Raw genomic sequence first — 15358 nt, forward strand, 5'->3', positions numbered from 1 at the left:
GTATAGGGCTGTCTTGTATACGATACCATAGACGAACCTATGTAACATAATATGTCCTCTTAAATTTCTTTTACAAATAATAACAATTAAAAAGTAGTTATTAGTTGTTAATAAAATAGTAAACATGATTTCTTAAAAATTGTTAAAGAATATAAGAACTATAAACAAGGAATAATTTTATTAATGAAGTCAATAAAAGTAGTGTGAACAAAATTATTAACAATTATTATCCATTTAAAAATAACAAAATTATTTAAATGTAATAAATAATTTAAGAAATTATGAATTATTATTTTATATAAAATTATAATTTCAAATTCAATTCAATTTGATATAAAATAAATAAAATTTATAAAATCACTAATTAAAAAATAATAAAACAAATTTTGTTAGACTAATAAAATTTGTAAAATTTAATAACATTTGTTTTACTAATTATATAAATAATATAAATTTATTATTTTTAAAAGTTGGTTTTATTAATTTAAATCATATTTAAATGTTTAAACATTAATCACTAATAAAACTATTGTTGCGTTGGAATGTTATTAGGGCTCATTTTGCTTCAATTTCAATTGACAAAACCCATACGTCGCACTGGTCCGGACTAGCAAAATGCATAGGTAAAGCTCTCAATCTCAGACTTTATGTGCACAGCTGATTTGGTGCATCATTATTGATTACATGACTCCGGATCTCCTGTCCACAAGAATTTTACCCATGTCTACGGTCTATCCACAACACACTACCCCCATGCCATGCATAATACTATGTAAGAGAATAAAATGTTCATTGTGGCTGCAACGTCATTTGGTGGATAGACGCCCGCAGAGTTCTTGTGGGCAAGAGATCCGGACTGATTACACAGCCCCTAACATGGCTACCAAGTGCAGCTAATCCAGGCTCATCCTTGTTCAGGTTAACGCCCTCCCAAAATTTTTCCTACACTTGTCACTGTAAAAATCCTTTTTGATTCATGATATACAATATCAAGTCACTATGAATTCAATTCATTAATAATATACAATATTTTCATTGTTTTTGGTTTAACTTATCAGTGCAAATCAATATTCGATTACAACCTGAATTGGATTCAATCTACATATATTTGATTCGGTCCAATCTATTTGCAACCTACTGGTGAAGACCTATAACTCCATAACTAGCACTCAAGCTTCAATTGTCAAACATCATATAATTGAAGGAGACTCTGGAAACTGTCCGATTTCTGTTAATGGATTCATGAAAGGGATGCAACTTGGGCGGGCTCGGGTGGGCTTTTGTCAAAACTTGAATGGGCCCGACCTAAAGGCCAGAACCCGAAGCAATGTACCCGAGTTGTACATCTTAGATTCACCACATCCACCCTAACAAAACTACACCACCATCTCTGATTGCAGGATCTTCATTCATTTGTTTCCTAATCAGTTACTCGTATAAATAGAGGTCCCTATAGGGTGGGGTTAACGCATTAGCTCATTTTACTTTTAATCTTAGATGTACTCAGTTACTGGCTTCACCACCCTAGCAGGTTGATACCCCATTGTTTTATTGACTTATTGGCAGCTGATCATGCTATATATCTAAACTAAGTTCCACTGAAAAACAAGAAGGGAATAAAGTATAGGATTCTAACTTCCTCCGAAGAAAATATAGAGAATTGAAGCCATGTGGAAAAGACCAAAAGGAAGGAAAGGAGAGACTGAATATTGGTCATATTATTAATAAAAAATAAAAAAGAAATATCTTACACCTAAGTGCCCATATGTGAGAGAAATCAACTTGTGAAGGAATTGTAATTATTTTTAATCAGCACAGCCAGTCAGCCGGATGGATATGATTCATCAGATATATGAAGCCAGTGTAAGGCTTATCCTTCAACTAATAGCTTCTTGGTTCAACAAATTGTCATGTTAACTTCCATGGATGATCAATAAAGATTAGGGTTCATTATTTGCACCATAGCCATAGACAGTGGTGAAAACAATGTATAATGATGCACTATGTGTGTGTGTGAGAGAGAGAGAGATGTTGTAATTTATAAACCATATCCAGTTCAACCTACCCCCTTGCCATAATTATGAAAGCTGGCGGCCTCTTTAGCCTACTCTCTTTGGTTTACCAACATAACCAACAGAATCTGTCCAAGCGAAAATTGGATGTTGTCCAACGAGTTTAGAGCTTAACACAAGAATCAAACTTGTGCCACATCACTCGTACCTTGATCTACAGACACACCCAGTCTTAGTTGAAGTTTATGAATCCAATGCTAGAAGCCTTGAATATGAAACCATACTAATGAGTTCTCTAAAATGATTTTCTTACAGATTCGCATCATGCAAACAAGAATTCAACCAGACATTTTTATGATTCTTAAGATTCTACATCATATTAATACTCAGTTACTAACTACTAAGTAAACACAAAGTTCGATAATGACAAACTTCTAACATGGATGAACAACTTCAAATACATGTCCAGATCTTCTAGAGTTGAAAAGGCTGTTCACTGTTGGGCAGATAAATCATTTCTTCGCAATGAAAAGTCCCCACCTCTGTTCACCCGATGAACTCCTAACCAGCTTTGCCTTCCAACCACCAACAATTTCATCATAGTCTTCCTGAAATATCTCCATTACGAAAAAAGGTGTAAATACCAATAACAAGTTGATGTTGAACAGAATAAAAAATGCTTTGCACAGGAAAAGCACACACTTCAGAAAAGTCATGTATGAATGCCTCCCTAGCCTTCTCAACAGCATCCAGTTCTCTCTGCAGAACTTCTATGAACTGGACAAGCATAATAACACCAAACTTGTTAGTTTCTGATTCCCAATTGATATAAAATGAAAATATAGCTTCATCTAACCTGATTAGTTCGATCTTCTGCAATGACTTCTTTAAAACCAGCATCTTTCAGCATCTGTCAACAAGACAATAGAAAAGGGGTCCAACAGGACATGAAAAGTGTGAACCAGAAAAAAAAAAACAAAAAAAAACAAAAAAGAAAAAGAAAAAGAAAGAGGCAAAAGAGAAGAACAGAAACTTTATCTGTGGAATTACCTGACCATATGCCTCCACATCATGTAGTTCATACCCTCTCTGTTCAATATACTGTGCAAATTCCTTTGATGGAGATCCAGCTCTTTTGCAGTAATCACTAATAAGAACCTTACCTCCTGGCTTCAACCACTTGAAAAAGCTTTTAAATAGTGCAGGTTTGTCCTGAAAGTGCACCATCAAATGTATTTAAGACTAATTTGGAGTGTATCTGGAGGGAAAGAATGACAGAACTATGATCATGTTATAGATGGTAAGTTCAGGGAATGCTTCAGGGATAAGACTGATAACTAAATGGGTACTCTGTATGACCTTTGATCTTGAATGGTAAGCATAAACATCTGCATCTACATGGTCCTTATTGTGCTATTATGTCATGCTATAGCACTCAATGTGATATCTAGTATTTCTTCTGTAGCCTTGTTCTATAGAACATGTAATTGTTTACCATATATACATATCTACTTTACCACTGCACCAAGGAGCAGTAAACTCAAGAAGTCATGTTAGAAGACTTGAGGATGGTAAATTATTTTCAACAGATACATTGTAATGGCATCACACTGCTACACATAAACATCTCTTTTTTCTTTTTGTTTTTTTTGATAAATTGCTAGACATAAATATCTCATCAATGAGCTTGCCATCCCTTAGAAGGGTGGACTCTACTAACATCCTTGCAACAAAATACACTTAAAAAATCACAAACCAGCAGACAAGCCAACTGTATCAAATTCTTACAGAAACATTATTGCATGCTTTAAGCCTTTAACTAGTTTTACAATCCACCCCAATACACAGTAAAGTTCCAACAAAGTTGATATAGCCAAAAAGAGTGATATGGTTGGGCAACACATTTGAGACCATTTTAGTGTAAGTTTTTTTCATCAGCAACGATTTTAATATAAGTTTCAAAATTAAATTAACTAGGAAGGAACAATCAAGAAAAGAGCATTACTTGTATGTGAAGAATGGTATCACGACTATAGATCACATCAAATGTGTTGTCAGGATATGTTTTCTTGGTGCAATCAGCAACCTCAAATTCCACTGAGCATTTCCGTCCAATGGCATGCTCAAGAGCAAAAGAAATCATGTTTATTGAAAGGTCAATTCCAAAAACCTCAACGTTGAAGTTTTCAGCCATATAGAAGTCGCCTCCCCCAATGCCACAACCCACATCAAGGACTTTCTGGCCAGGCTTAAGTTCCAACTTTGCCACAAATTCCTTTGTTGTACCTGGCTCATAATAGTATCATTTAGTCAAATTGAAATAATATATTCAATTGGAAGTCAAAGTGAATACAGCTTTTGTGGAAAAGTACAAAATCATTGAAGAAAAAATTACCTAAGGGTAATAAGGAATATTATTTGCTAGAATTCTAGATGTTGCACACTGAAAACAATTTAGCCAACACACATACTTAGGGATATTGCAGCTTTACAATACATTCTTAGAGTAAGATTCTTAACATAAATTTTTTATCAAGATTATGGAAAGCCTCATCCAAGTAGAAATAACCTGACTAGAGAATGTCAAAATATAACACAACAGAAGAAGCACACAAAAAGAAAGTGTGGATGCTCCATGTATTTCTCCTTTCTCCTTAGAAAGTTATCTTCTTGTCAACTAGAGAAAACAATATTGATGGAGCGAAAATGACAGTATTGCTTTGAGTTGGAAGCAGAAAAATTTTCTCATAAATTTGATTACTAATGGTGTCTATGCCATGCAACAACTTTACAATAACTGAGTGACTGCTTGACATCTTGGAAACTTGGTAACCATGAACCTAGTATTATAAGGGAAAAAATTACACTTCTATATTGAAATGTCATCCCTTTACTAACCTCCTATACGTAAAAAGTCAATTCTGGCTTTACTCAGCACCATGGCTTATATGTTTTCCCTAGGCAAAACCAATTTCAAGTTTCTCCAATTACAAGCCCTTTAAATTTACTTGTTCCTCCCTTCTAATAAACAATTTTACTGGGACATAAAATAAAAGAATGAGGATAAATAGCAGGCAACCATAACCCAAAAATCTTTCTATTTGGTATAAATAGTAGTACAATAGTGTAGTTTAGAAAATAAAACTTAAGCATGAATTAGAGATGTGTACATTGATATTATCATAGAACAAAACCCATCATAAAATTTTAGCATTACAAATTAATCTAGATCTATTTTTAGGTAAGAAAATTAATCTAGATCACAACATTCTAGATCCTTCTTTTTTCTATTACTCATATAAGAAATTAGGAAAATATAACAATTTATAAGGGTTCAAATTAGAAAAAATATTGAATATTATTTTTCACTTAGTTATATTTTGTGCTTAGCTAGGCTGCTGAAAAGACTACAGCGAAGCTTTGACTTTTTCTACTAAAATAATAGAGATAATTCTTGGTTTACTGAAAAAACTCAGCCAAAAAACATGAAAATGCAGGTTCCAGTCTGAAAGAAGCCACTTCCATGCTAAAATTCCAAAGGCTAGAATTATATCACCCGTGCACTCTCTCAACACTGGATAGTCAGGAAAAGCACTGGTAATGGACTTTCAGGTGAGTCATGTGGTTTCCACCACAAACACTTGTTTTGATACTATGATACATGGATAAGATACCATTATTGGATTCTAACATTGGGTATGGATATGAGACTTGGCAAGCCAAAATAAAACGGAAATTAGTATTCAGGGATTCCGCAGGTATTTGAACCTTTAGTATTTGGTAACAAATGTAGAAACATAAATCAACACACTTCTATGTTAAACAATTAAAATTATCAAGTATAGCAAAAACAATTCATGCCGAAATCTTATACCAACTTTTTTAGGTTCTTTGGTATTACAGAGAGAAGAGTCCCTTCAGGTGTTTTGTTGGAATTTGGTGTCCAAACGTGTTAACTGAGATGCAACACCTATTTTTAAGTGTCCATGTAACATAACTATCAGAACAGTCAATTATCTTTCTTTCCATTAAATACAAGAGGAAGAAAGAATATATGAACAACCAGGCCATGCAAATGTAAAAAAGGCTATTAGATATGCAATTGTCTTTCCTTATTAAATATTGTAAAAATATTCTGTTTTCATACCTATCCCTCCTGTGCTCACAAAACCTTCTCCAAAGACACGTTCATAGCGTAATATGCCACTACATTTATACTGCACATTATCCAAGAACCGTTGGAATCCCTTATCGTCATTTGACTTCACCTTTTGCCATATCCAACAAACCTGCATCAAACAAGAAACCATCTTGGTGTAACTTCAGGTTGCCATAATCTGCCTTAGGTCAAAGAGGACAAGAAATGCAAAGTGAGTAACATCTTATATATATTACCTGATTTTGGTTCCTTTTGTTTCTCACATAAGCTCCAATACACTTGCATCCAAGAAGACAGAGTTCAAAGGAGTTCCCAGATCCATCATCCAAGTGACATTCCTTAAAGATCTGCAATGCAACTCAAATTAGAAGTAACTAAAAGTTTTAGTACCAAATACACTGCTCTTTACCATTAGGTTTCTCCACAATGGCTACAAGCAAACAATAGAAAAATAAATAATATCTTTATTTTAGTTCAAGTTCAGCTACAACTTGACTACAACATAGAAAAGAGGAATGCTAGTAAACATTGAGTTTAGATAACCCTTGGACTTTTTTCATTGCAAAAGAAAAAATTGCTACAACTTAGCCAGGTGTTAAGGCAGCACCTGCAAACAAACTAAAGCATTAAAACCAGCCCAAATACAAGTCAAAATAAATTATCCAGATTACGACTTTGGAACCCCAAAACTTCCCCAAGGTCCTCTTCGTTAACTTGTATAAATTCTGGTAATACCAAGATCCAGTCTGCAACAGATTTGCTAACAGCCGCCACCCTTGGACTTTTTGCCTTACAGACAGTGGAATCCATGAAAAGAAACTACAAGACAAGAATTTACATGTCTTTTTATGGGTCCCACCTTGTCTGTAGGACAAAGGAATACAAGAGTTGCATAAAGTCATTATATACTAGAATTTCTTTGTAGGAAATTATTTCGAACTTATAGAATTGGTAAAACTTTGGTAATAACTGTTTTTAAAAATCACCCATAACCATGAACTAACTGGGGGTAAGGCATGAACTTATCTAAAAGGATTTAACAGGTAAATTGAGCAATGACATAAACTACTTGAATTGTATTAGCTAACATAAAGCACACCTTTGTGTAGAACTTAGGTTCACGATAGTGAGTTGGGTTGTTTTTCCGCTTACTATCTCCGGATTGATGAAAGCAGGACTCTCTGAAGAAAATATACCCCCCAACCTTCAACCATATGGCCATCCTTTCAGCAAGCTTCTCAACCTGCCGCCAATGAAAATAAATGAATAAAATAGCTACAAGGACAAGAAACAGACTAATTCAGGGGGGAAAAAAAAGATTACCTAGTGAAAGAAAAGTCATAAAAAATATAGAAAGATTATCACAGATAATGCATTCAAAGTTGCTGACATGAACCATAAGAACCCAGTGAACTAAACAATAATAGATCAACCATTGGATAATGAGTTAATAAAGAAAAATATCTCTGGAGATGCAAAAGCAAGATTTAACAACTTATATGGATGGTTATATCTATCATGCCAAAAGAGCAAGGGTTACCAGAGTAACAAAGTTACAGCAAAAGATTTATGCAATCAATATGCTGAATTGTTGATCAGAAAAAAAAAAGAAAAAAAAAAGGAAAAGAGATCATAGATAATATAAACATAACTCCTAATTGACTTTATTTTATCCAAATTATATAAAGATGTATTCTTGGGTGTTTGGGCATGCATATATATTATGGTTTAGGAAACATATTATAAAAAATTTTTTGATGTATCTTATTAAGAATTAGATAAATAATTGAGCAATATCCTAGTTTTCCATTTATGATATATCCATCACCTTAGACATTGTAAAGAAACTGGTCTCAGACTCACGACAAATGATACCCAAGAAGAAGCACCATGTGAATCAGAATGGTTCCATGTGGAGAATGCCAGGTGTAAAAAGGATATGCCAGATTAAGAACATTTAATTTTTTCCAAACTCCAAAGTTTGCAGTCTAATCTGAGAAATAGATACTTTAAATCCTCTACATGCATTGATGGCCAATTCAAGAAAATAGTGAAGGTAAAGGTAACGAAATAACAGACCACCTCTTTATCAGAGAGGTACATAAGTAGCCAATTTGAGAATATCAGATCCACAGATTCTGGTGCAATCTTCAAGTCTGGAGATGTTACATCCGCACATAGAAACTTGACATTCTTAAAATGACCATTGACACTTTCATTCTGCAAGGATCCAAGTAATGGAAAAGAAGTATTCAGTGTTCCAATCAGCATCAGCAATAACATTTTTTAATTCTATTATCTTCTCATTAGGTAAGATTACCTTCTTTATGACACTCTCAATGAAGTCCAAAGCAAGCACCTGATTAGCCTCTTTAGCAAATTCACTGGTGAAGCGACCAATACCTGCCCCAAGCTCCAGGACATCTTTCCCTTTGAAAGGTGGAAGTAGGGAGAGCACCTATGTGCAATCAAAATAGTTCATTTCATAAAGTCACAGACAAAATCTCAACAACAAAGAAAGATAATAAATATTTGGAATCAAGATAGGAAGTGATAGTAACAGGAGTAATATCTTTGGACATCTATGCAGCTAAAGGCGGAAGATATTATGGATCAAACCAAGAAGGGAAGTGGTTTGAGCAAAGTATAAATGAAGAGCAAATAAATGAGTAGATAACATATTCAAGTACAGACAGATAGAATAATCTGAAAAATCTAACTAGTAAAACCATTAAATAGATCCAACGATTTTTTTCTTTCTTTCTATCAGGACATAGAAGGCAATGGCATCTATTGATCATATCCAGACACTTCTCCAAAGGTACTCAGCATCTTATACAATGTGTTAGAAGATTTTGGTTCAAAAGATATCCTTCACTCAGGGCTCATCATCAACTTAAATGACATTTATTGCATGCCTGAAAGTGCTATATCATCTATGAGGCAAACATGAGATGTCAAAATTTTTATATGATGGATTCTCATAACATGTAGCAAGAGATTAACTGCTAATAACATCATGACTTGAATTTTCATAGCACAAGTTACAAATGCACATATTGATGTATATAAAATATGAAACAACACAAAAGGCATAATAGATATGCATATCAAACAGTTTGATGCCAGATCTACTGCCGATGGGTACCAAAAAGGTGAATCAACGGCATTATTTGTTAATCAGGACAAAAAATTATATGTATCCATAAAATGTTCAAAAATATATGAGAAGTGAAGAGAAAGATTAGTGGTTTACTCTTTAATTTCAATTAAGATGCTGATAATACTTAATAGAGAGCCAATTAAAGCCTAAAGATGTATCCCTTTTCACATCTAGACCATCACCCAATGTTGGCCCCCGTTACTCATGGTTTTGAGAAGAGTAGACTGGATTGGGACCAAACCCTTGACATTTTTGGTACTAAGTAGCAGCTCTAAACTTGAATCCACGTTCTTAGGCTTGTAGCCCAAGATGTTACTACTGCACCAAGAAATGGCCCCTGTCTCCTTTCTCAACAGCTTAACATAAGTACTCACAACCATCATTTAAGCTTAAGAACTAATTGACAAGTATAACAAGTTCCAATCCAATAGTATATAAACATAAGAAATTACTCCCATGAAAATCTAAGAAAAGCTGTAATTCAAAAGGTATACGTAAGTACAATAAGACTTTACTAAAAGACTATCAGCATTACACGTTTTCCTTTCCATGCTTAACAAGACGAAGAAACTCATCATTTCTAAAGAAACAGATGGAATAGAAACCACCATCAGATCTCCAAACACAAAACTTGAAATAAAAAAAAAAAAAAAAAAAAAAAAGCGAAATTTAGAGAGAAAGAAATTTTACTTCAGGTCGCTCTTCCTTGTCGAGATCAGCGGCTTTGGAATCAAGCATCATAGCTTCAATAGTTAATTCCGAAGAGTGCTCGATCCAGTAGCTTTTCTGAACCTCACGTTCCTCAACTACAAAAAGTTGACAAAACATAAATATAAACAAACAAACAAAAAAAAAAAAAAAAACCCAACGAGTCCCATTAAATCAAAATTCCACGAAAGAGTGAAGGAATCAGATCTTAGTATCTTACCTTGAGCAGCCATGGCTATATCTTGAAGCTCGAGTTTCCGATTCTCAAAAGCGAGGAGTTTTTGCGAGTTAAGAGTAAAGAAATGAAATGAGGGGCGAATGAGCTAACAACCCTCAACGGCAATCCGAGACCTCGAAAAGCTCCTAGATCTTCGGTTGTAAATCCTCCCTCTCTGCTGCATCACCAGTCTCTCTCTCTCTCTCTCTCTCTCTCTCTCTCTCTCTCTCTCCCTCTCTCGCACTCTCGCTCTTACTCTGCTCCCTCGCTTTCTCGTCTCGTGGTCGTGTTTTCTACTTTTCTGGTTTCTCCATCGTTGGGCTTTATAAAACTGGCGACTTGAGTGGCGAATCTTGAATCCGCGAAACGGCCAAACTGCGGAGAATCGGAAGCGATGCCCCACGACGAATCGCCCTGGGCCACGTGTCAATTCATAAAAGCGACCTCGTCCCCAGTTTTGGCATTGTTTTGTAAGCACTCGGCGATATGAATCCAACCCCCAAATAGAATAAGGTGCATTGGTGCATTGGAAATTGAAAGAATTGGACCGGTTCCGGCCGAGCCCAGATCCTTACCCAAATGGTGGAGACTGACCGCTCGGACAGGACGATGACACTCTGGGTCCGAACTTTGAATTGGCTTATCAGCTCAGCTCATTTCATATTGGCACATTCGGGATTGTTTTAGATATGGGCCTCTGATAATCCGAACTTGCTGAATACGGATGTTGGAGCAGGGCATGATATCGGATCAACTCTGATCCATTTCCAGTATTTAATATGGGTAAATATGTATGATCCCGGAAAAGTATAATAACGGAAGTAGTGTCTCGGTGGAAACAACCATCTGGACGGAGTTGTCTGCTTTTTTTGGTAAGGACTTGTCTGGTTGTGCCATGGTTCCACCAATCACGTGGAGTGACGTTGTTCCTTACCTTTTTTAATAAATAGATCAAAATACCTAAAGTTTTATTATTTAAAATGATTCTAAATAAATCCAAACACCCACCCTCCCCTCCAAACCAACTCAAGCACAAAAATATCTTGCAGCAACCCATCTGTTTCAATGTAAAATGGGTGCCAACCTCATCTACATCCTATAGTATCAAATTTTTACTCACCTTTAAGGCTATGTTTAGTTTGAAGGAAAATGTAGGAAAATGATGGAAAATTTTAGGAAACCTTTAAGGCTCTGTATAGGTTTTCCTACATATCCCTTCTTTTCCCCATTTTTTTCCTTCAAATCAGACATAGACTTAAATGTGTATTATATAAGACAAAAAAAAATGTGTAAAATGGATAATAAATTCTTTTCATCGAATTTTTTTAACAACCTTACTTTCAAAAAATAAATATTTATAACACATTAAATATATCATATAATTCTATTTATTTTTTTAATTCATGTGTGACTCTAATAATGTTAAATATCAATGGTGAGAAATCGGATTTAGTAACTATTCACACGGTTCCTTGCAGCCATCTATTGGGAATATCTCCCCATCAAAAAAAAAAAAAAAGAGAAAAACATATAATGCACAGCTGTGAAAGACGGTACAAACGGTGTGATATGTGGTCTTGTGACATCATTTTTTTTTGTTTATAACATTTGCTAAAATTATATTTTCAAAGCAATATTGTATTTGCCTATTTGGTATAAAGAGGGACCCACCAGCTTCCGTTATGCATCACGTCGGTGTGTTTTAACGTTATTGGATCAATAATTGACTCCCTATGGCCCACAAAAGATACCGTATCTTTGGGAGTGGTCCACTCTCACCTCTTACCCTCTTAGTCCTTTAGTCCTCTTGACTTGGCTCCATCCGAGCAATTTTATAAATATTCATTTGGAATTATAAATTAATTATTTGTGGCTGTTTTTTATTTGATACTTATTTTGTTCTTTATCATAAATTTCACTCTCTAATCTCTCTTATATATTAATTTAAAGAAAATGATTTGAATACATCCAACTTTTGATAAATGGATGATGATTGGATCAGATTCCATGAACATTGCTTTAAAATGCAAATTATTCTATGCATTAATTAAGCTTTAAAAATATTTTGCATAATAAAAAATAAAAGTCAGTTTAAATAGGGTGTCATCGCAGGAATTGAAAGACGCAATTACCTGCTCCACTCATTCCATGTTGATAAATATCACATGAAACGAGCTTACTCGACGACAATTAGAGGTAGGGGTGTTCATTATACGGTTCAAATCGTAAAATCAAATCGAATTAAATCGAATTTGTGGTCTGGTTCAATTTGTATTTATAAACGGTTTAGTTCGGTTTGAGAATTATTTAAAATGTGTTTTGTGATTTTGGTTTGGTTTATTGAATTTTATAAACTGAACCAAATTGTAAATCTTAAGTCAAAATTATATATATAATAATGGATATATGATATATAAACACTATATATCTAAATGGAATGCATGAAATTATAAATATATACTTTATTTTATAATAAAATAATAAATAAAAGTTTTAGGTTTTAATTTTTAGGGGGTTATTTGGGCTTTCTAATTAGGTTAAGGCCAAAAAAAAAATCATAGAATGGTTCAAAGTCCCCAAATCGTATTACAAAACGCACCAAACCGTAATAAAACAGTTTGGTTTGATTTGGTTTCCATACCAAAACAGTTTGGTTCAGTTTAGAAATTTTTTAAACCATAATTTACTGGTTTGGTCTGAAATTTTCTCCAAACCACATCGAACAAAACCGTGTACACCCCTAATTAGAGGTACATATGGTGGGGCAAAGGCCTGATTTCATGCCTATATAATGTGTGTGTATGTGTATGTGTGTGTGATATATATATATATATATATATATATATATATATATATATATATATATATATATATATATATATATATATATATTATAATTTATTAGTGAACCTGCACAAAAAAAATCTAATAACCAATATGATGATAGAAGAGATTAAAAGAAATGAAAATAAAGGAATCTTTTGATATTTTGAATTAGATCAAGTTGGTCCCACTCCAATCCAAACATTATTTTTGGGTGCTTACTTATAATAATTTTATTATTCAACATTTTAATTTTATTAATTTTAAAATCTAAATTTAATGTAATTTTTTTGATTAAATTCCATTTAATTAATTATACTTTCTTTTATTTCAATTAATTATAATTTTTTCCTAGTGCTTAGCTTTTAACTTTTATCTATTAACTAGGAAAGACCCCCGTATTAAGTATGGGACCATTAATCTGAATTATTTCAATTTTTAAATATTTATATTAGACATTTAGGTTAGGCTTTTTAGAGACTTACCATGTTTTATCAAGAGAATGGCCCCATACTAAGGAGCAACTACAATATCATTTAATTTGAAATTTACTATTCAACTATAAAAAATAAATTAGAAAAAATTAACATGCATGGGTCTTAAATCTTTGTAATTGACAATCTATTCTATCCTATTTTGTTTGAAAATCATTATTAATTTATATTGTTTTTAAAATGATTTAAGAGATTAAATAAGGTCTTATTTGTAAGCAGTAACCCACTTTAATTGGTATTTACTATTTATTTGATAAATTTATTTTTAAAAGCTAAATTAAGCTAAACATCCAAAAAAAAGTTAAATCTAGTTTGCAATTAATAAACTATTTCATCTAAAAGAATGAAACTTAATTGTTAGTCAATTTTATGAACTTCATTTATTTTTATTTTTATCCATTTAATATTTTGAATATTTTTAAATTATATCATTTGTTTAATCGTTACTTTTGAAATGGTTGTGTTTGAATAAAATTCAATTACTACTATAACATTTGAAGTGGCCACTTTTTAGGGATTAGTTTGCTACTTGTGTGAATTTTAATAGTGTGGAGTTATTATTTGTTTGTGAGTGAATAGACTTTTTTTAAGAGTGAGAGTTTAACCTCTTCTAAGATTTTACGTTGAAATTTTACAATGCCATGCGTCCGAAGGATGGGGGTTATTGTCTAAAGACCTTCCTTTGTATGAGTTTCATGTATGGTTGACATGGGCCATTATTATTAACTAAACAGCCACCAGCACAACCACTACTTTATTTATCCGATTTCCTTGGCCCCGGATAGAAGCTCTTCAAATTAGGTACTTGATTTAGTACCCTTAAACCACAATATACATTGGAAGAAGGACACTACTGCTACAAAGGAAAATTATAGCATGGTTTATTTAATATACTTGCAAAAGCAAGACTAAGGTCTATCTTTTTTTTATTCTTTTTATTACATGCTTCTAATTCCCCTCTAGAATGCCACATTTTCCACATAAAATTTTTATACTTATCCAAAGTTTTTTTCTTTCTTTCTTATTTATTTTTGTTTCATCGGCTACACAAAACAGCAGTAGTAGGTTTTTTATTATCCTCCACACGCAGAACCCCCAACCATAGTGATGGTGGAATTTCAACACAATAGTGAATTTGATTAGAGAAGCTCAACTTGGTTTGGATGGTGCCACCACCTTCCACCCACCCTTAGAGTCTATTTTATTTTGTCCACTTTCTCTCAATCTAAACCACACTTTTTCTCAATCCCACCCCTTCATTGAATGATGGGTCTCCCAAGGACTTTGTCTTTTTTTTTTTTAAATGAAATAGACATTCTCATGATTTTTTTATGAATAGATATTTTCATAATTCTAGCTATTATGTTTTTATATTTATTGGAGAGATTCTTTTTAAAAAAAATAGTACAGATTTGTATGTTGAATTTATTATTTTCTAGATCTCTTTCTCAGAAATAAGGAGGATGGTAACAAGTATAGTACTCATGGAGGTCCCACCACCTATGTCCTAGCTAGTTTGTCATATCATGTGCATAAGACGTGACTCTTTATGATTATATAAATAGTAGAACACTGGTTTTATAAAGTTGGTCATCACGTGCACATCACGTGCACTTGTTCCTTTTCCTATGACAGAAAGTTATTGTTATATACTCAAGTTGCAAGCTCTTCACATGATAATCTCAGATGCTTATGAAGATGCAATCTCTTTTTTCCACTAGCTTGTTCGTTTATTGGATACTAGTAATTGTATGTGTTTTGCATGTGGTAATTCTAAATGAT

At 33.3% G+C, this 15358-nt stretch overlaps 1 protein-coding gene across 4 annotated transcripts; it reads right to left on the reverse strand.

Annotated features, from left to right (window-relative positions):
• Positions 1 to 2278: 2278 nt before the first annotated feature.
• Positions 2279 to 10574, reverse strand: LOC148855116 (phosphoethanolamine N-methyltransferase 2-like). Of its 4 annotated transcripts, none has more exons than XM_088982481.1 (12): positions 10263 to 10574; positions 10025 to 10140; positions 8492 to 8629; positions 8254 to 8391; positions 7271 to 7414; positions 6408 to 6518; positions 6160 to 6301; positions 4018 to 4298; positions 3063 to 3224; positions 2869 to 2922; positions 2715 to 2789; positions 2279 to 2620 (listed from the first exon to the last, which is right to left on the reverse strand). In XM_088982481.1, exons 1-12 carry the CDS (start codon positions 10273 to 10275, stop codon positions 2525 to 2527), a joined length of 1470 nt encoding a protein of 489 aa, XP_088838607.1. In that variant the 5' UTR covers positions 10276 to 10574; the 3' UTR covers positions 2279 to 2524. The 4 variants fall into 4 exon arrangements, with proteins under 4 accessions (XP_088838607.1, XP_088838605.1, XP_088838604.1 ...); XM_088982479.1 differs by having other exon boundaries at positions 2279 to 2629; positions 10263 to 10562; XM_088982478.1 differs by having other exon boundaries at positions 2279 to 2629; positions 8251 to 8391; positions 10263 to 10562.
• Between the last annotated feature and the right edge of the window lie 4784 nt (positions 10575 to 15358).

The sequence above is a fragment of the Nelumbo lutea genome, chromosome 4, assembly GCF_056320005.1.
Source record: "Nelumbo lutea isolate HS-2025 chromosome 4, American lotus-T2T, whole genome shotgun sequence".
Classification (NCBI taxonomy): Eukaryota; Viridiplantae; Streptophyta; class Magnoliopsida; order Proteales; family Nelumbonaceae; genus Nelumbo; species Nelumbo lutea.